At 31.3% G+C, this 22,400-nt stretch overlaps 2 protein-coding genes across 6 annotated transcripts in view; both read right to left on the bottom strand.

Moving 5' to 3' along the window:
* The window catches only part of LOC126882243 (putative acyl-CoA-binding protein), a 110,350-nt gene that overhangs the window by 15,444 nt on the left and 72,506 nt on the right, over positions 1–22,400 (bottom strand). For 3 of the 5 annotated variants that reach the window (XM_050647069.1, XM_050647067.1, XM_050647068.1), the window contains 2 exons: positions 11,083–11,196; positions 3,327–3,440 (listed from right to left, as the gene is read on the bottom strand). In XM_050647069.1, coding sequence (XP_050503026.1) covers positions 3,327–3,440; positions 11,083–11,196 — 228 coding nt within the window. The remainder of the gene's footprint in view (positions 1–3,326; positions 3,441–11,082; positions 11,197–22,400) is intronic. The other 2 variants (XM_050647070.1, XM_050647071.1) reach the window with 2 other exon arrangements.
* Positions 4,577–6,166, bottom strand: LOC126882242 (uncharacterized). The gene is made up of 3 exons (XM_050647066.1): positions 5,938–6,166; positions 5,741–5,876; positions 4,577–5,686 (listed from the first exon to the last, which is right to left on the bottom strand). The coding sequence occupies exons 1-3, from the start codon at positions 6,141–6,143 to the stop codon at positions 5,030–5,032; spliced, it is 999 nt and encodes a 332-aa protein (XP_050503023.1). The 5' UTR covers positions 6,144–6,166; the 3' UTR covers positions 4,577–5,029.

A 22,400-nucleotide genomic window follows, 5' to 3' on the forward strand; every position in this document is an offset into this window, starting at 1 on the left:
ATTTGTTAAATTTGCAATTTTTATTGATTTTTAATTTTGTAGCTTAGGATATTGATTTTAGAGAAAAACTTTTTAATAGAAAGTTGTAGCAAATTAAAAAACCTACAATTTGAGCTAGGTAAGTTTAATTTTGTTAATTGGTTATTGCAAAACAGCCTGCGAAAGGTCCAAAATGGCCGTTTTTTACAATTGCATTATTTATTGTACAAATAATTTTTTTTTATTTTTTATAGCTTTAAATTGAAGATCTTTCAATTCCAAACATAAAAAAAATTGTAAGGCCGGATTAACGAATTTGTTGCTTAGATATTATAAATTGTTTATCCCAAGAGGTCAAATGTCGAAGGCTATAACTTTTTGAAAAAAAAATCGTAGAAAGTTGGTGAAACATCCAATCTCCTTCTAAAGAGTTATATTTTCATATTCTGATGTAAATAAATGCGTAAAACATTTTTAAAACTCTAATTTTTGGATTTGAAAATAAGGGGGGCAAATTTCGTTATAAACATTTAGAGCTAAAGCGGCCCTGTACATACTATAAGTTTTTAACTTACATATTATTGTTGCTGAAGATGAAATAAAGATTTTTAAAAAAATAAAAAATTTCTACGACCAAACGAAGCGGAGATAATTTTTGGGTTTGAAAATAAGGAGGCAAATTTCGTTATAAACATTTAGAGCTGAAGCGGCCCTGTATATCCTATGAGTTTCTAACTTATAGATTATTGTTGCTAAAGACGAAACGAAGATTTATAAAAAAATTTAAATTTTCTACAACCAACTGAAGCCGAGAAAATTGTTTTTTTTTTTCTTAAATCATAGTGCCTTTATTTACAACAATTAAGAAATTATTTTACAGTCATTGACTAAAGAAATACTTATACAATATAAGTACAGTAATACAGTGTAATGACTTATACTTATATAATTACATTTAATTATTAAAAATTATTTTTTAAATCGGTGCTTTTGCAAGCGGCCGAATTTTGCAAATCGCCCGGCTTGCTTCAAATTCGCGCGCTCGAAAAATTTTTACGTAACTTGTATTAAATTTTGACAGAAAACAATTTAATAAAATTACCATTATAAAATACAGTCTATTTACCACTGTATTTGTTTTTCTTGATAAACTTTTATATGTGAAATCCAAAAAGAATAGTCACTACAAGAAGAAAAAGTTTTATATTGTATATTATAGTAAGAAGTAACATTATTATTATTATATTTATATAACAATGAAAAAATTAAAAATATAGTTATATATTTCATATATATGTATCATTTTTGTAATATTATTTCTTCAGAAATGAAATTTCACATATAAAAGTTTATCAAGAAAAACAAATACAGTGGTAAATAGACTGTATAATAATGGTAATATTATTAAATTGTTTTCTGTCAAAATTTAATACAAGCTACGTAAAAATTTTCCGACCGCGCGGATTTGAAGCGAGCCGGGCGATTTGCAAAATTCGGCCGCTCGCAAAAGCACCGATTTTAAAAATAATTTTTAATAATTCAGTGTAATTATATTTTATAATAATTTTTATTTTAAGATAATATAAGTCTTTCTTTAGTCAATGACTGTAAAATAATTTCTTAATTGTTATAAATAAAGGCACTACGACTTAAGAAAAAAAAAACAATTATCTCGGCTTCAGTTGGTTGTAGAAAATTTTTATTTTTTTTATAAATCTTCGTTCTGTCTTCAGCAACAATAATCTGTAAGTCAGAAACTCATATGATGTACAGCGCCGCTTCAGCTCTAAATGTTTATAACGAAATTTGCCCCCTTATTTTCAAACCCAAAAGTTATCTCGGCTTCAGTTGGTCCTAGAATTTTTTTATTTTTTTATAAATCTTTGTTTCAACTTCAGCAACAATAATCTGTAAGTTAAAAACTCATAGGATGTACAGGGCCGCTTCAGCTCTAAATGTTTATATCGAAATTTGCCCCCTTATTTTCAAACCCAAAAATTAGAGGTTTAAAAATGTTTTACGCATTTATTTACATCAGAATATGAAAATATAACTCTTTAGAAGGAGATTAGATGTTTCACCAACTCTATACGATTTTTTTTTCAAAAAGTTATAGCTTTCGACATTTGACCTCTTGGGATAAACAATTTATAATATCTAAGCAACAAATTCGTTAATCTGGCTTTACCATTTTTTTATGTTTGGAATTGAAAGGTCTTCATTTTAAAGCTTTAAAAAAATAAAAAGAAAATATCTGTACAATAAATAATGCAATTGTAAAAAACGGCCATTTTGGACCTTTCGCAGGCTGTTTTGCAATAACTAATTAACAAAATTAAACATACCGTAGCTCAAATTGTAGGTTTTTTAATTTGCTACAACTTTCTATTAAAAAGTTTTTTTCTAAAATCAATATCCTAATATAAGCTACAAAATTAAAAATCAATAAAAATTGCAAATTTAACAAATGAAAACCGCAATTAAAAAAAAAGCGTACAATATTTTTGGTTACATTTTAGTAGAAGTTATTCCTGGCATCGTCCTTTATAACACCTGATAGGTTTCAAAAATTCCTGAATTATATCCTGAAATCGACCTATCTTTCACCTACAGCCTGGGGTATATATCTAGAGAGCTTAAACGGCGTAACCCGTAAAGTGGTGTTTAGCCACACACTTGGAGGTTTGCTTGATATGACGAACTTGCTAAAAATATTCCTGAGTGTCCTTCTTTGAGATCCTGATAAGCATTTTCAAAATACCTTACGTTTCTCTGTGTTTTCTATAACAGTACACAAATGGGTTGGATTCCTTTCCGATGTTATGGACACTGGTACCTCCTCCTTAATTAGCTGGAATGTATCTTGTCTCGAAATAATTTTATTAGTTTTTGGGACCAAGGCCTCTGTATGTTATTTTTGTTCATATTTTCCATTCTAGTTTCCAGAATATGGGGGAAATAAGGTTCTGTCCATATTAGAGCTTTCAATCTAGGTATGAGGCCTGGGTTCAAGCCTGGTGCCGCGTATAGACCATTTCAGACATTTTTTTAGTTTTGTTATGGTATATTAAGCCTTTATTTTGACTCGTGGTCCCTCAGATGCGCTCTGCCTGACTCAATCTCCACTACATATAAGTAGAATGGGATCAATATTGAGAAAACAAGTGTAAATTAGTTGGGTTTCAATTAATAGGAATTAAACAAACAAATAAACAAAAAATATCAGTATATTATTTTTCAGTGCTAACATTACAGTATTGTGAATGTGATATCATCAGTATCTACTTTATTATTTAGTTCTACAAAAAACAATGCTAAACAATTTGAAGAAACTTAAGCATATGTACCAGCTAGAACTTTCGCCTTTGCAATGTATTGTTCTTTAGCGGAGCTAATAGCGATTCCTTTTTTAGCGTTCCAAGCCTCCCATTTCTTTACGTCTTCCAAGCCTGAAGGTTTAGCTAAAACAAAAAAAATTAATAAGCAAAATCAACGTAACAACTACGTATAGTCCATTCTTTCACGGTTTTTTGCTCTAAATTTTAAAGAACCGCTTGGATTGACATGAAATTTGGCATACGCATAGCTTACATAGGGTAAACCATACAGTTATTGGACACTTAAGAAAATTTCAACTTTAAAAATTCGTAATTCACATTGTTCTCTGCAGATTGAATTGAAATTTATACAAAACGTAGTCTAAACAGTTTATTACAATATGGCTTAAAGGATTTAAAGAAAGGGTTAAATCTTTTCTGTCAATATATATTTATTAAAAATAGTTACAAAAATTATAGTTATTGGACAGTTTATTTAGTTACAGGACACTCAAAATTAGTTATTGGACAACTGCTTTAACACAATACAAACCTAAAAATAAATGAAAATTACAAGAAAAACCAAAATTTCTGTGCGGTATGGGGTACCTATTATGTACAGTTGTTGACACAATTAAATTTTATAATTGCTTCTGTGCTTCTTTGTATTGAGTGAAAAGTTCGTCAATATCTTCATCCTCACTGTCTTGGTTACTGTTATTAGCATCGGAATCACTATCCTGCAGATTGAAGCAGTTGTGACATATAAATAGATCACCATCGTTAGGTATATGCTGTCTATGCTTAACAGGAATACAACATTCGTGATAATAAAGACTACAGTCATCGCATTTTAATTTATTCGATTGAATATCATTTGAACAAATAGAACATTTGACTTTTTTTGAATTCTTTTTGTTGCTACACTGGTTTTTGGTTAATTTTTCTTCTCTTTTCCGTTTCCTTTCTTGTTTTTGTTTTTCCTGCTCTTCTTTTAACTCCTCCTTTTTTCGTAACATTTCTTGATATCGTGCAGATGTAATAGCAAAAGGAAGTCTTTCCGTGTTACGTTTATTTTTTCTTTCCGGTACAGTAGGAGAAGTTAAAAAATTGCCCAACAATTCGTGTTTAACAATAATTTTACTTGTAGAGGGTAAGTCATAAACATTAGTTTTATATTGTTAAATATGGATATCATTGGTACTATTACTCTCAGAAATATTTACATTTTCAATACCACTTTTTTCTGATGTTTTTATTTAAGTATTTTTAACCGGAGATGTGATAGCTATATTTTGAATAATATTAATGTTTGTGTCTCTATTTTTTAGAACCATTTGGTTATCAGAATGTTTTGGATCATGTTCAAAAAAATTCCAGATTTTGAACAACAAATTCAAATTATCGTCGCTAGGTAGATTATTCTTTTGATTTTCTTTTAAATTCTCTAAGCTATGAACTTTTTCAGGACCTAAGATATTTACGAAAGTATTATAGTCCATCTTGGGTTTCTTTTGATGATCCGAAATGATTAAATTTTTTACTACTTCTTTACCTAAACATTTTGTGTAGTCAATAGCATCTGCTTTAAATGGAAACAATCCGCAAACCTTGAAACCATTTACTACTGTTTCAGTTTTACAACTTTTTTTTGTAGCTTGCTCCAATATAGAAGCAAATACAACCTTATTGACTACCCCTCCTGGATGCTGTTCTTCCCATTCTCTTACTGACTACCGCCAAGCTTCTTTTAGTGGACGGAAAATAGAGACGTCACATGGTTGTAAAATCCTTGTGGCGTTAGGATAAAGTGCAATTACTTCAATTTGCAGTTCATTACACAATAGACTTAATTGGTAACTTAAGTGACTCTTGTGCCCATCTACAAAAAGAATAACTGGAAGCTTAATATTATTTTCAATTAGGTGGGGGTAAAAAACATTCGCAATATACTGATAGAATGTCTCTGCCGTCATCCAACCATTATCGCTTCTGCCCACACCCCATTTAGGATTAATGCCTTTAGCAACTTTTTCTGGAATACGTTGATAAGGATAAATAACCATAGGCACGCAAATTTTACCGTCTGCTGAAAACGTAAACATCACAGTGACGTTTTCTTTTGAACAGCTTTTTTCAACATTATAAACATTTTTTGAACCTTTCATAGCAAATACTTTTCCAGTAGATGGACATATTTGAAATCCTGACTCATCTCCATTAAAAATTCTTGATGGATCAGTTAGAACTTCTTCTAGATGTTTTTCTTTGACATAGGTTTCAATATTTTTAAACCAGTTTTTGATGTCTCGTTCAGATACACAAGCGCTAGCTGCCGTTACACCTTCACTTGTCCTTTTAGAAACCTCTGGATGTCGCTTCAAAAATCCCTAAAAAAATCAAACGATAAATACCGATTAAAATACATTTTTTTGGCGACTGACTTTTAACCATCCATCTCCAGGTCGATTATCTTTAAAGTTATTGGGGCGAGGATTTTCGGTTAAAAATTTTTGCACGCTGCTTTTTAAATCGTTAGCCTTTTTGGGGAAACCTTTTGAAGCGGTTTCTTGTATCCATCTGGAATATTGAATGTAAAATCAAATAATGCTATGGATTAAGATAAATTTAATGAACGTACCTAACCAGAGTATTCTCCTCCTCGCAAGTTAAAATAGGAGACGGTCCAAGTGTATCTTTATGTTCCGGATGTTTTAATTTAAATTCTATAGTGGACTTCGGAATTCCATATTTTTTTTCAGCTGTTCTATACGATTCAGTGCCATTTTGGACATCCTTAACAGCTTCTATAAGTTTATTCTTATCGTATTTTCTAAGTTTAGGCATTTTACTACAATCCTAAAAAATCAATTTAGTGATTGGACGGTCAAATTTAGTTATTGGACAGCTATCCAATAACTGTCAAATCGATTACTAAATTAATTTTACTGCTATCTCCAGTTAATTATACATAAACACGTTGAAAATTGTAGAAATATGTGGTAAGTATAGTTATCTAGTGATTGGACAGGTGTCCCATAATAGAATTCAGCAAGTTTTCTAGTTTAGTTATTGGACAGGCGTAATTAAATCCAAATTAAAATCCCTATTACTGTACGCGATCTACCTTAGGGACTATAAGTGTCTTAACTACACGCTTTTAAATAAAAATACAATCTTACCTTAAAAATAACACGTAGTTTTGAAAAAAAAGCCAGAGCAGATGCTTAACACAATGCTTAAATGTCACTTCACTCACATAACCTAAAAACATGCCCCGCTAACTCTAATAAAAAACATGTAATCGTATTTATTTTCCTTCCGTTTAGTCAGAGGCGCTGATGTCGGCATTGTGATTGGTGGAACATGACTTTTGACAAATCCTGCGCTATCTGTGAATCTGTAATCTGTATTCGTGTTCGTTCGTTCGTTGTCGTTCACTTATTTTATATGGTCGGTTATGTGATGTGTTTGGTGTTTGTGTTTAGTTTGTAAAAGCTGATATTCAGTCGTGTTTTTTGATATTTTTGTTATTTCATAATCGAGTACCTTTTTAAAGGTAAGTTTTTCTGATTGTAGGTACTGTTTATCCAACAGTTTTAAAATACACATTTTATTTCGCGTTTTGTTGTTGGCTCTAATGGCCGATCAGCTGTTGTGTGCAGCCGATAAATTCAACAAGTAAACATATATTTAATCGAAATTAAATACTCATATTTCTATGTAAAATGTCACATTATTGTATAAATAAATAATTAAGAAACAAAAGTTGTTTGTGTTTTACCTTTATTGTCCACTTGAATAAAATAATATTAAATATTGGAAGTACCGTATCGAGGCTATGGTGTACCTAGCGTGGAGGCTAGATAACGCTACCCTTCCTATCCAATCAACAGCAAGAACGTTTAAAATTTCACACCTATCATGTCGAAGCTACAGACCACTTATGTGGAGGCCAGATTTGTAGTATCCTTCCAATTTTCCAGGTGCTGAAATACGTGACATATTTTTTGAAGGATAAGATCGCATTCTACCAAATCACACAACACTTTTTTCTATGCCTAAAAATATTTACCGCCAAAATCACAGAACCCGTTAAAGGCAGAACATAGACATAAGAATGTACGTAATATAGAAGCGAGTAGTGCCACCTAGTGAAATATACTCTTATTAGCACTTGCAGAAATCTTATAATCGTAAGTTAACACTGTAATGTCCAATAACTGTCTCGTGTCCAATAACTGGCGTTTTACCCTATGTCAAAGAAAAAAAGTGATATTGTGCCGATGTGTGCTTTTGCCCTGGGGGTGACTTTCACCCCTTCTTGGGGTTGAAAAAATATAAGTCAAAAATAAGTCCGGAAATGGATAAACTGACTAATTTTAAGTAACTTTTTTTATATAGAGCTTTTTCGCCAAGTCAACGCTTTTCGAGTTATTTGCGAGTGAATATGTTCATTTTTCAACAAAATAACTACATTTTTAGACGGTTTTTCGCAAATAACTCAAAAAGTATGTATTTTGTCGAAAAAAACGTTCTTAGCAAAAATATAGCCTGTAAAATAGTAAAAAAAAGGTGTACGCGTTAGATCTTTGGACCTCGTAAAACCAGAGTTATAGCCAATGAAAAATCGATTCATATTCACCAAATTTCAAATAGAATACTTCGAAGTGAAATATCCAAAAAAATTAAAAAATTAAAAATATAGTTATATATTTCATATATATGTATCATTTTTGTAATATTATTTCTTCAGAAATGAAATTTCACATATAAAAGTTTATCAAGAAAAACAAATACAGTGGTAAATAGACTGTATATTCTCCTTTTCATGAACATTTTTCAGTGCGTCACAAATTATAGAAAAAAAGGTAAGTCCGTGATAATACACATTTATGACATTTATTCTAACGTGACATTTTTGTTAAATCTAACAGTTGTCAAATTTTGTTTTCAATTTGGAATAAAACCAAATCAATTGTGTCTATTGCATTTATAAAATGGTATTTTCTTTCATTTGTATAGTCTTATAAATTGTACAGATTATATTGATAATATTATTATTTTATTTAATTAATAATTCTTTTTTGGTTATGGCGCCATCTATCGACAACTAGAATAATCACCGAACTAGAATAATTACCAAAGTATTCAAAGACGTGCCTTTTTTTCTGTCACATACAATTTAATGTGTTAGAGAGAAATCGAAAAACTGTGACGCACTGAAAGATGATCATGAGAAAAAGAATATCATAATGGTAATATTATTAAATTGTTTTCTGTCAAAATTTAATACAAGCTACGTAAAAATTTTCCGACCGCGCGGATTTGAAGCGAGCCGGGCGATTTGCAAAATTCGGCCGCTCGCAAAAGCACCGATTTTAAAAATAATTTTTAATAATTCAGTGTAATTATATTTTATAATAATTTTTATTTTAAGATAATATAAGTCTTTCTTTAGTCAATGACTGTAAAATAATTTCTTAATTGTTATAAATAAAGGCACTACGACTTAAGCAAAAAAAAACAATTATCTCGGCTTCAGTTGGTTGTAGAAAATTTTTATTTTTTTTATAAATCTTCGTTCTGTCTTCAGCAACAATAATCTGTAAGTCAGAAACTCATATGATGTACAGCGCCGCTTCAGCTCTAAATGTTTATAACGAAATTTGCCCCCTTATTTTCAAACCCAAAAGTTATCTCGGCTTCAGTTGGTCCTAGAATTTTTTTATTTTTTTATAAATCTTTGTTTCAACTTCAGCAACAATAATCTGTAAGTTAAAAACTCATAGGATGTACAGGGCCGCTTCAGCTCTAAATGTTTATATCGAAATTTGCCCCCTTATTTTCAAACCCAAAAATTAGAGGTTTAAAAATGTGTTACGCATTTATTTACATCAGAATATGAAAATATAACTCTTTAGAAGGAGATTAAATGTTTCACCAACTCTATACGATTTTTTTTTCAAAAAGTTATAGCTTTCGACATTTGACCTCTTGGGATAAACAATTTATAATATCTAAGCAACAAATTCGTTAATCTGGCTTTACCATTTTTTTTTATGTTTGGAATTGAAAGGTCTTCATTTTAAAGCTTTAAAAAAATAAAAAGAAAATATCTGTACAATAAATAATGCAATTGTAAAAAACGGCCATTTTGGACCTTTCGCAGGCTGTTTTGCAATAACTAATTAACAAAATTAAACATACCGTAGCTCAAATTGTAGGTTTTTTAATTTGCTACAACTTTCTATTAAAAAGTTTTTTTCTAAAATCAATATCCTAATAGGTCTGGATCCCGCGTATGAAAAAAAAGTTGATTAATAGCAAGCTGAAAATTTGTTAATAGCTTAAGAGTGTCTAGTCGGACAAACTTTGATATATGGGAACACTGGAACAGGGGAAGTTTTAATTGTGGAACAGGTTAAAAATTTGGAACGGTCAGACCACGAAAACGGCACATGTATTTTGTCCGACAGAACAGACTTAAACTCTCCGAACAGAGATTAAACTCTCATGCAAAAATCCTACTGCTATTTATCACCAAATGGGCGTTTTACTTAGTGGAACATGTAGAATATGTCAAATGACAGGAATTATGACAGGTGATAAATAGCAGTCTGATTTTTGCATGAGAGTTTAATCTCTGTTCAGAGAGTTTAAGTCTATTCTGTCGGACAAAATAAATGTGCCGTTTTCGTGGTCTGACCGTTCCAAATTTTTAACCTGTTCCACAATTAAAACTGCCCCTGTTCCAGTGTTCCCATATATCAAAGTTTATCCGACTAGACACCCTTAAGCTATTAACAAATTTTCAGCTTGCTATTAATCAACTTTTTTTTCATACGCGGGATCCAGACCTATAAGCTACAAAATTAAAAATCAATAAAAATTGCAAATTTAACAAATGAAAATCGCAATTAAAAAAAAGCGTACAATATTTTTGGTTACATTTTAGTAGAAGTTATTCCTGGCATCGTCCTTTATAACACCTGATAGGTTTCAAAAATTCCTGAATTATATCCTGAAATCGACCTATCTTTCACCTACAGCCTGGGGTATATATCTAGAGAGCTTAAACGGCGTAACCCGTAAAGTGGTGTTTAGCCACACACTTGGAGGTTTGCTTGATATGACGAACTTGCTAAAAATATTCCTGAGTGTCCTTCTTTGAGATCCTGATAAGCATTTTCAAAATACCTTACGTTTCTCTGTGTTTTCTATAACAGTACACAAATGGGTTGGATTCCTTTCCGATGTTATGGACACTGGTACCTCCTCCTTAATTAGCTGGAATGTATCTTGTCTCGAAATAATTTTATTAGTTTTTGGGACCAAGGCCTCTGTATGTTATTTTTGTTCATATTTTCCATTCTAGTTTCCAGAATATGGGGGAAATAAGGTTCTGTCCATATTAGAGCTTTCAATCTAGGTATGAGGCCTGGGTTCAAGCCTGGTGCCGCGTATAGACCATTTCAGACATTTTTTTAGTTTTGTTATGGTATATTAAGCCTTTATTTTGACTCGTGGTCCCTCAGATGCGCTCTGCCTGACTCAATCTCCACTACATATAAGTAGAATGGGATCAATATTGAGAAAACAAGTGTAAATTAGTTGGGTTTCAATTAATAGGAATTAAACAAACAAATAAACAAAAAATATCAGTATATTATTTTTCAGTGCTAACATTACAGTATTGTGAATGTGATATCATCAGTATCTACTTTATTATTTAGTTCTACAAAAAACAATGCTAAACAATTTGAAGAAACTTAAGCATATGTACCAGCTAGAACTTTCGCCTTTGCAATGTATTGTTCTTTAGCGGAGCTAATAGCGATTCCTTTTTTAGCGTTCCAAGCCTCCCATTTCTTTACGTCTTCCAAGCCTGAAGGTTTAGCTAAAACAAAAAAAATTAATAAGCAAAATCAACGTAATAACTACGTATAGTCCATTCTTTCACGGTTTTTTGCTCTAAATTTTAAAGAACCGCTTGGATTGACATGAAATTTGGCATACGCATAGCTTACATATGTCAAAGAAAAAAAGTGATATTGTGCCGATGTGTGCTTTTGCCCTGGGGGTGACTTTCACCCCTTCTTGGGGTTGAAAAAATACAAGTCAAAAATAAGTCCGGAAATGGATAAACTGACTAATTTTAAGTAACTTTTTTTATATAGAGCTTTTTCGCCAAGTCAACGCTTTTCGAGTTATTTGCGAGTGAATATGTTCATTTTTCAACAAAATAACTACATTTTTAGACGGTTTTTCGCAAATAACTCAAAAAGTATGTATTTTGTCGAAAAAAACGTTCTTAGCAAAAATATAGCCTGTAAAATAGTAAAAAAAAAGGTGTACGCGTTAGATCTCTGGACCTCGTAAAACCAGAGTTATAGCCAATGAAAAATCGATTCATATTCACCAAATTTCAAATAGAATACTTCGAAGTGAAATATCCAAAAAATTAAGCACTTTTTGGGGAAAACCCATTAAAACTTTTTTAAAGTGTTTAAAAAAATCTTTATTTCTGTTTTTATAAAAAGTTTCTAGCCTTAAATTTAAGCAAGTTACGCTCAAAATAAAGTTGGTCCCTTTTGTTTTGGCAAAAAAAAATCGGGAAGACCACGCCCTAATTAGCAACTTAAATGAAATTAATCTTTACCGCTCCACAAATTATTTTACTTATAAAAAATGAATAACCATTTTCAATTTCGAGAGAAGGTTCCCATTGTTTTCATTCTGGTGGGATATGTTATATGCCATTAGAGTGAAAACTTAGTCTTTTTATTTTACTTATGTTGTGTTTATATGATCTGTAAGTTTCATCGATTCAAAGTGCTTATTTTGGAAAAAATTTGGGTTTAAAGTAAAATTTTTAAAAATTTTAATTTTGAAAAATTTGTTTTTTTTTCAAAATAACTTAAAAATTGTTAGAGATACCAAAAATCTCGAAAAACAAAAAAAGTCAGCATTGCTTTTCTGAATATCATGTACTTTTTTGGTTTTTCTGTTAGACAAAAATTGATTAAGATTTGATGTTTCTAAATTTGCATACATTCGTGATCAGTGACTTGTTCAACCCCTTTTGACTACAGCCCTTTCAAAAATAAGGACTTTGAACCGATGAAACTTACAGATCATATAAACAATACTTACACGAGTCAAGAAATTTGTGAAGTCGTAACGATTAAGTTCATTTAGTGGAGTCACTGAAGGTGGATATGAGCTATTACCTCCGATTTCGTTGAACCTCCATCGATTTGCATGAAAATTGGTGAGTGGTTAGAGGATATCTCAAGGAACAAAGGTGACATGGTGCCAACTTGCGCTTTTACCCTGGGGTGGATGCCACCCCTTCTCGGGGATGAAAATTATTTTATTAAAAATAACCCCATAATTTGATAGAGGCAAATTTCAAGCAAAATGTGTTATCTAAAGTTATTAAAATAAATCAAAACTTTTTGAGTTATTAAAGACCAAAGATTTTAATTTTTCTTGAGAAAAATGCATGTTTTTAACCAATTTTTCATCAATAACTCAAAAAGTGTAAGCTAATAAAAAATTAAATAAACCTCTTACTAGAAAAACCTTTTAATGTTAACCAAAAGTGAGTTACAGGTAGTTGAATGTATATTTTTTTCGGCGAGTAAAAAACTCATAAGTTTTCAAGATGAAATAACGGGACATTAATTTATGCATTTTATAACATAATCTTATTAAACATTTGTCAAAGTACTTAAAAATATCTATCAAATGAGCCCCCGAACATGTTGATAGGGTTAAAATGTATGCACCAAATTTTTTTCAAAATTTATCTTTTAAAAATTTTTCTAAAAAATGTTATTGTTTTCTTTAATAACTCTGTTTGTGTTTACGATATCAGGTTCATCTAAAAACTGTTTGAAAGTTAATTCCAAGTGCTATTTAAGAACGTTGAACATAATCTTTTAAACCCCTTGCTTTTTTAAAAATAAAAGGTTAAACGGCCCTGGTTGCACGGTTCCCACAGCAAAATTTAAGATTTAAACGTTTCTATCTCGGTTATTTTTGACCCTATAGAAATAGTAAAACAGGTAAAATATTTCGCACAAAAAAAAACTAAAATTTGGTTATATATAATTTTTACGTATATTGAGTATTTTTGTAGAATTATCAAAAGAATATGAGAATTACAATAATTTTAAAAATTATGACTCTTTTAAATATCTTTTTTTCAAAAATATGCATTTTAAACCGGTCAAAATTATCGAAAACATTACTTATGCTAATATGAAAAAGTTTTTGTAAGGATTACTATAAATTTTAATTTTTGTGGAAATGGCGTATGATTTATTTTTCGCTTTTTCCTAAAAAATTCGAAACGGTTCTTTTATTTTCATTATAACTTACTTAATTTTGACGCTATTACGTTGTACTGAAACTCATTTGATAGGTATTCTGAAGTAATTTGACAAATGTTAAGCAGGAATATTTTATACATTGCATCGTTTTCCCGTTATTTAAGCTTGAATACTTAGATTTGAGTACTCGTCGAAAAAAATACACATTCAATTGCCAATAACTCACTTTGAACTAACATTAGTTTAGTTCTTTATGGAAGAAATGTATTTAGTTTTTTATTGTCTTCAATTTCAGTAATAACAACTTTTTTGTAAAAGCTTACAGTTTTTGATTTATACGTGAAAAACCGATTTAAAACATGCATTTTTTACGAAAAAATAAAATCTTTGGTCTTTAATAACTCAAAAAGTGTTGATTTATTTTAATAACTTTATATAACAAATTTTGCTTAAAATTTGTCCCTCTATCAACTTATGGTATTATTTTTAATAAAATAATTTTCACCCTCGAGAAGGGATGGCATCCACCCCCAGGGTAAAAGCGCAAGTTGGCATCATGTCACCTTTGTTATTTCAGGTATCCTCTAATTACTTAACAATTTTCATGAAAATCGATGGAGGTTCAACGAAATCGGAGGTGAAAACCTTCAGTGACTGCACTAATTTGAGATACTAATTAGGGGGTGATTTTCCCGATTTTTTTACCAAAAAAAAGGGACTAACTTTATTTTGAGCGTAACTTGTTTACTTTTGATGCTAGAATTTTTTTTTTAACAAAAATGAACCTTTTTTAAACACTTTAAATAAGTTGTAATGAGTTTTCCCCGAAATGTGTTTCATTTTTGGTTATTTCACCTTAAAGTATTCCATTTGGAATTTGACGAATATGAACCTATTTTTAATTAGCTATAACTCTGCTTCTACGAGGTATAGAAACGTGATATATACATCATTTTTTTAAATTTTTTACAGGCTATATTTTTGCTACGAATGTTTTTTCGACAAAATACTTACTATTTGAGTTATTTGCAAAAAACCGTATAAAAGCGTGGTTATTTTGTTGAAAAAATGAACATATTCACTGGCAAATAACTCGAAAAGTATTGACTTAGTGAAAAAACTCTATAGAACAAAAGTTACTTAAAATTAGTCAGTTTATCATTTCCGGACTTACTTTGGACGAATACTTTTTCACCCATAAGAGGTGGTGAAAACCACCCCCGGGGCAAAAGCACATATCGGCACAATATCACTTTTTTCTTTGACTTGTTAGCTATGTGTATGCCAAATTTCATGTCAATCCAAGCGGTTCTTTAAAATTTAGAGGCTTTGCAATATTTTACCGTTAAAGAACGTACTAATATGGTTTAATAAAATATTGACGCTAGCGGTTACAGCCATAGATTTATAATACTCTAGATTGCGCCTTACGATCTTAAAATGGGTGACGGTTGCGACAGAGATAAATGAGCCTATGCCTATTTGGTCGGTAGTCTCTTTCTAATTCAAGGGGAGTATTGACGACGTCACTATCCTACTCTGTCGTCGAGTATTTTAGATGGTTTGACAGTTCGAGCGGATGGCGACGAGAACAGGGCCCGGATTACGTACACTCGATACGCATCGTATCCGCCATGTTTTCCCATAGCGCCTTACGGGAAAACATGGCGGATACGATGCGTATCGAGTGTACGTAATCCCTATGCTGGGCCCGGATTACGGACACTCGATACGCATCGTATCCGCCATGTTTTCCCATAGCGCCTTACGGGAAAACATGGCGGATACGATGCGTATCGAGTGTACGTAATCCCTATGCTGGTCGTTTGTCTTCGGACGTGGATAATCCTGGTTCGAATCCCATGCCAATCTTTACTTTTTTTTATTTTTAATTTAATCAATATTGCGTTTATTAGATATTATTACATCTCTAAAATAAATCTATGCAAAGAAATATATAACAAATAAGAAAAACTGTGTAGGTCTATAGATTTTTAAAAATATAAAAGCCAATGTTATTTTTTTTTAATAAGTTAATGGTAGAATAGTATAAAGTAATTAAAAATATTCGTAAAAAATTACCAATAATTAATATCAACATAATGTACTATCGATTTATTAATTGAATCGGTCATTTAAAAAACAACACGAGTCACATGTTCCTAATTTTACAGAAGAGCAAAGAAAACTTAACTATATAGTCGAAAGATGGATGAAATGGATGACATCAAAATTCAGAGTTATATTGTAGTTTTGTTCCTAATGTTTTTACTGGACTGGTGTCGTTTTTGCACACAACGTTTATCTTAAAGGAGTCTATTCCTCTCAAAAAGTTAGTTTCTCAAAATTGTGGACTTTGCTGTTTTTGAAATGACCGATTCAATTATAAGTAATTAGACATTATTTTTATTTATGAAACTATTGTTACAATTTTTTAAAAAAGTAGAAGCAAAACAAATATTACTCACATCATTCGAATAAGGACGAATTTATATTAATAACGAATGACTTTTATTTTACTATGCAGTTCACAAATTATGTATTCCAATATTAACTTACTATAATACATAGGTACATTTATTATCTGCTAGATTTACTTAGGTCCATTTTTCAGATGTAAAAATATCTAATAAACACAATATTGATTAAATAAAAATAAAAAAGGTAAAGTTGGTATGGGATTCGAACCACGATTATCCACGTCCGAAGACCTAAGACCATTTCCCGTCACCACCCGCTCCAACTGTCAACACATATTACTCGATAAAGTGGGATAGTCACGTCGTCGATATTCCCCTTAAATTAAAAAGAGACTACCGACCAAATAGGCTCATTTATCTCTGTCGCAACCGTCACCCATTTTAAGATCGCAGGGCGCAATCTAGAGTATTATATATCTATGGTTACAGCCGGTATTTCCAACCTCACTTAAGCCAAAGCTTACTTTGCCTTTGCTTAAGCTTAGATGCCTGTATTTCCACTTCAATTTGAGGTTTAAGCCTAGGCTTAAACCAAATAATTTTAAGGTCGCGCGGGAGTTGGTTTAAGCGTTTGCTTAAAATTTGTTTTCTGTTTTTTGAGGTTATTTCTATAGATTATCAATTATAGAGTTATTTTGAAAACCAACTTTTGAGTAATACCGTAATTATTAGATTATTAATTGTAATAACGATTAACAGAATTCTCACTACTTTTGGAAGGTGTAGGCACATGAAAATTATTTATTTCTACAATGCTTGGTAGGTATATTTATTTTACAAAAATAAACTTACATTCCAATTTGACATTTAGGAATATATGCAATAAACAAAATTACAAAGACGGATCTATTGCTTATGCAAAATAACAATAAAAATATAACCAGAGAAAATGATACAGATGACAAGATAAAATTAAATGTCAACAGTAGTGGTTTTTACCTCAGAACAGTAGTTAGTTCTAGCATTTTGACGTATTCAGAGGTACCAAACCAATTAACTTTACAGTTGAGCATCAGTTTAGTTAAGGGAATGATGGAAATACGGCACCCAGCTTAAGCTTCTCCTTAAACTTTGACACAGGCTTAGCTAAGCAAAAGCTTAAGTAGCTATTGAAATACCGGCCCTAAGTGTCACATCTTTTAATAATAAACTTATAAGACTTGAGATTCTGTTTAGAATTTTCCTTGATTTATGTCAAATGCAAATGTAAATAATTTCGACTGATCAGTTTGATAAGCCAAACCTAAAACACATCAAAAATGGTCTCGGTGCAAAAAAATTGATCCACTAAAAATTTGGTCATTTTTGATGTTTTGAATTTCCAAAACCTGTTGTCCGATTTCGATTTAAGTGTTTTTTTACCACGTTATAGCCTTATCCATTGACAATATCGACGTAATAATATTGTTGCTAGACAGTTAAACTGTCATTGTATACTAGGTGTACGAATCAAACTGTGTTTTTTTTCTCAAAGTTCGCATCACCCTGTGGACTATTCTAGCAGTGATAAAATACTGAAATTAAAACCCAACTATAGCCTCAGGTTTTCTTAACATTTTGTCTTTCGATTCATTCGCTTATGTTGAATAATAAAAAAGTTAGGTACTTTAACAACTGGCCATGTTCGTTATCAGTACAGGGTGTTTCTAAATAAGTGCGACAAACTTTAAGGGGTAATTTTACATGAGAAAATAATGACAATTTGCTTTATAATCATATGTCCGCAAACGCTTCGTTTCTGAGATACGGGATGTTCAATTTTTTTTACAAACAGACGATTTATTTATTGCTTTAAAACCCGTTGTGATATGCAGATCAAATTCGGTGGGTTTTAAAACGTAGTTATTGCACATTTTTTGAGATACAATTTATTAAAAATTTAATATTCACCAGTGGCGCGCAAACGGGTATTATGACCGATAATATTACCCGTGCGCACACCAATGGTGAATATAAAATTTTTAATTGTATGTCAAAAAATGTGCAATAACTACGTCTTAAAACCCATCAAATTTGATTTGCACATCTCAACTGGTTTTAAAGCAATAAGTAAATCATCAGTTTGTAAAAATAAATTGAACATCCCGTATCTCGGAAACGAAGCTTTGCGGGCATATGATTATAAAGCAAATTGTCATTATTTTCTCATGTACAATAACCCCTTAAAGTTTTGCGCAAATATTTTAGAAACACCCTGTACTGATGACGAACATGACCAGTTGTTAAAGTGCCTAACTTTTTTATTATCCAACATAAGCGAATGAATCGAAAGACAAAATGTTAAGAAAACCTGAGGCTATAGTTGGGTTTTAATTTCAGTATTTTATAAATGCCAGAATAGTCCACAGGGTGATGCGAACTTTGAGAAAAAACACAGTTTGATTCATTCACCCGGTATACAATGATAGTTTGACTGTCTAGCAATAACATTATTACAGAGATATTGTCAATGAATGAGGCTATAACGTGATAAAATATCACTTAAATCGGACAACAGGTTTAGGAAATTGGAAAACATCAAAAATGACCAACTATGACCCGGTATACAATATACCTATGTACAGAGTGTTCTGAGTTATGTTGATTTTCTTAAAATGTAAAAGAAGGCTTATTCTCAAGTTATTTACGAAGTTATAAAAAATATTACTTTTACATCTAAATAGTTGGATATTGGTTGAATGTATTCCATGATTAATTATTACACATTTGTCTACAGGGTGTTCAAAATTTACAGTTTTATTAGTGGAGTATTCAATGTGTCATATGATGCTTATTTTAAATGGAACACCATGTATATTAATAAATAATTATACTAAGCAAATTTACCTCTTTCGAATGGTATACGGATGTTCTATACCTAGGTCATAGTTTTTGCGTAATTTACAATTATTTAAATTCTTAATCTGTAAATCGATTTTAAAACAAAAGATGTAGTTAATTAAAGTTGTGTATGACATTGTCAGTTTATAACAGTACGGTCTGGTAACTATCTTATAATTAATGCATTCCATGCTTGATTATTACACATTTATTTACAGGGTGTTCAAAATTTACAGTTTCATTATTGGATTATTCAATATAGCATAATATGATGCTATTTTATTAGAACACCATGTATATTAATCAAGGATTATACTAAACACATGTTTTTCCTCTTTAGAATGGTATATGGTAATGTTCTATAACTAGAAGTCATAGTTTTTGCGTAATTTACAATTTTCTTAAACGGTACACCGATATTAAAAATATGTATAGTCACTCTCGATTTTTAACTCTCGATTTTTAAACCCATCATCTTGGCATAGTTGTTATAGAGTGTAGTTGTAAATAAATATGTAGATATATTTTTATTTGCTGATTTGTAAAATAAATTTTTTCGTTATTAAGTAATAATATTAAGAAAATAACTAAATACAAAAGGAACCTCAATTTATTATAAGTAAAAAATTATCAGTAGTAATTGCACAAGAGCTCTAAAATTATTGAATTTTTCCCGAGTGTCACTTTGACAGTTTTAATTTCACGAGCCAAAGGCGAGTGAAATTATTTCAAAGTGTCACGAGGGCAAAAATTCTATATTAATTTTAGAGATCGAGTGCAATTTGTTGCGATTATTTCAGGAATAAAACTGTTCAAAACCAAAATTGTATTGTAATTTATTTATGTAAGTACAAATTAGTAGAGCCTATTTTACTTCAAATCAGGCCCGACGCACTACATAATTTTCGAGTCCCTAACAAAAATTTAATAGTAATAATAATATTTTTTTAAATGTATTAATTATTTAATAGAAATATTGATGTTAACAACATGTTTGTAGACTTTAAACAGGCATATGACTCAGTCAAAAGGAACAGACTATACTACATGAACAGCTTATTTCAGAAAGGGACTCGAGTCATGTTAACTAACTTTCGACTTATATGCAAAAAACTGTCTGGATATGAAGTACTTTTCTGTAGTAACCAAAGAGTACGCCATACGATTTCTACCCGATCCCTTTCTACCATAAACGATATGTATACCATCATAGTGAATGAATCCACTCTTAACAAAGAATAACAAAATACTGACTCAGGTCCCTTTCTGAAATAAGCTGTTCATATTTTGGCTGAATTGGCAATACCACACAAGCTAATTAGACTCATTAAAGCCTAGCCACAATGTATGAAACTCAGGCATGTGTACGAGTACAAAACCACCGGACAGACTTTTTCAAAATCTTGCAGGGATTGAAGCAAGGAGATGGGCTGGCCTCAACATTGTTTAACCTGGCACTGGAGTATGTGGTTAGGCAAATACAAACTGGACGAGGAAACCTCCTGACCAACAGAACCATGAACCATTTAACTGGCCGCTTATGCCGATGATATTAATATTGTGAGTAGAACATGAACAGGAGTACAGGACACTTGCACAAAACACGCAGAGTTAACAACGCAAACGAAAAAGCTAGGTCTGGAAATTAACACAGAAAAAACCAAAAATAATGATACAGACGAGAAGAAATATAGTCCCACAAAACATTATACCTACATGAAGATGACATTGAAACGGTTGGAAAGCATACATACCTGGGAGTAGAAATATATGCCGAAAGATCGGAAGATGGAGAAATACGGAAGAGAATAACGCAGGCAAACAGAGCTTATTTTGCCCCCTCCGATATATTTCGGTCTAAAAGTGTCTACCGAAATACAAAGATGAGAATCTATAAAACCTTAACTCGACCAATACCATGCTATAGCAGTGAAGTATGGGTCCTGACAGAAACATCCAAAAACAAACTCGACACATTCGAAAGGAAAGTGCTGAGGAGAATACTAGGACTTGTGAGGGAAAACGGAATCTTCACAATTCGATACAACAACGAGCTTTATCAACTTTATAAGGAAACGCCCCTGTCAGACTTCATTATAATACAAAGATTGCAATGGGCTGGACATGTGATAAGAATGAAAGAGGACAGGCTACCAAAAAGAGCAATGAACGCTAGGATGCGGGGAAAGAGACCGGTTGGAAAGCCAAGAAAGCGCTGGGAAGACACAGTAACCAGCGATGCACAAGCATTTTTAGGAGTCCATGTATGGATAAGAGCAGCCACCGATAAAAAAGGATGAAGGCAACAAATAAAGGAGGCCAAGACTCAATTTGGGCTGTAGTGCGATAGAAGAACTGAATGAGAGGACGGACTTACTTTTTGCGCACAGTTTTGAGGTGTAAAATAAGATAATATTGCATCTTTTTGTGCCTGTCGTTCCTGTTCTCTTAATTCTTGCTTTTTTTCGTTTTTCACTGCCACTTGAATGATTGTAACTCATGATAATAACGAAACGATTACTTAGTTAAGAAAAATAAGTGTTTAAAGAAATTTAATAAAACGATTAATGATTAATGAATTGATTAGTTGAACTAACTTAAAAAGCACAGATGAAAACTAATACATACATGCAAGCAATACCTTATCTTTTCATAAAACGGCATCAAACTAAATATTAAATTTAAAAGTGCATTCTGAATAAGTGTTATGAAAATACTTCTTGCTAATCCTTCGGAGTGGTGTATAAATTTTGTTTATTGTTATAGGTGCCGACAAGGCAGTCTATTATACCTAATCTTATAGCAGTTTTATGATAAGAATGGTTTATGGTTTATGAATATAACTCTAATCTAATTTGTTATCATTTCTTGTTCGTAAAATGAAATAATTTTAAAATTTATTTTGTTTTTTCAATAAAAATTTTCTTTTAGTGATCTTTTCGGGCCCCATTAAAATACGGGCCCGAGGCAGGGGCCTCATGGGCCTAGTGGTAAAATAGGCCATGCAAATTAGTACAATTAAACACATAGTTGTTATAAATATTTCACGGTTGAAAGTCATCACTTTTATAATTTTAAAAAATTAATTGTCATTAATGTCACTGAATGTATTTTTTCGTAGCAACGAAGGGCATCTGACGTAATATACTTGACGACGGGAAATTATCAAAAACTATCGATTTAATTTAGATTTCTGTAGCTTTCTATTGGTCAGAATCTCCTATGAATGAAATAATCAGTTATGTAATACATGTTCAAAATGTTTATATTACAAAAAGCGATTTTAAATGATTTGTTTACTTTATATACTATTTACTTACACATAGCTGGTGTTATAGACGCAAAAGCGTTCGAAATTCTTAATTTAATAAAATTATCATCTGAAGTACTTAGTAGGGTAGGAAGTGCATTACAATATTTTTATTATAACCCCATTTAAAAAAATTCATCTTGGTCAATCCTGG

This window comes from Diabrotica virgifera, chromosome 3 (genome assembly GCF_917563875.1).
Source record: "Diabrotica virgifera virgifera chromosome 3, PGI_DIABVI_V3a".
NCBI classification, from domain to species: domain Eukaryota; kingdom Metazoa; phylum Arthropoda; class Insecta; order Coleoptera; family Chrysomelidae; genus Diabrotica; species Diabrotica virgifera.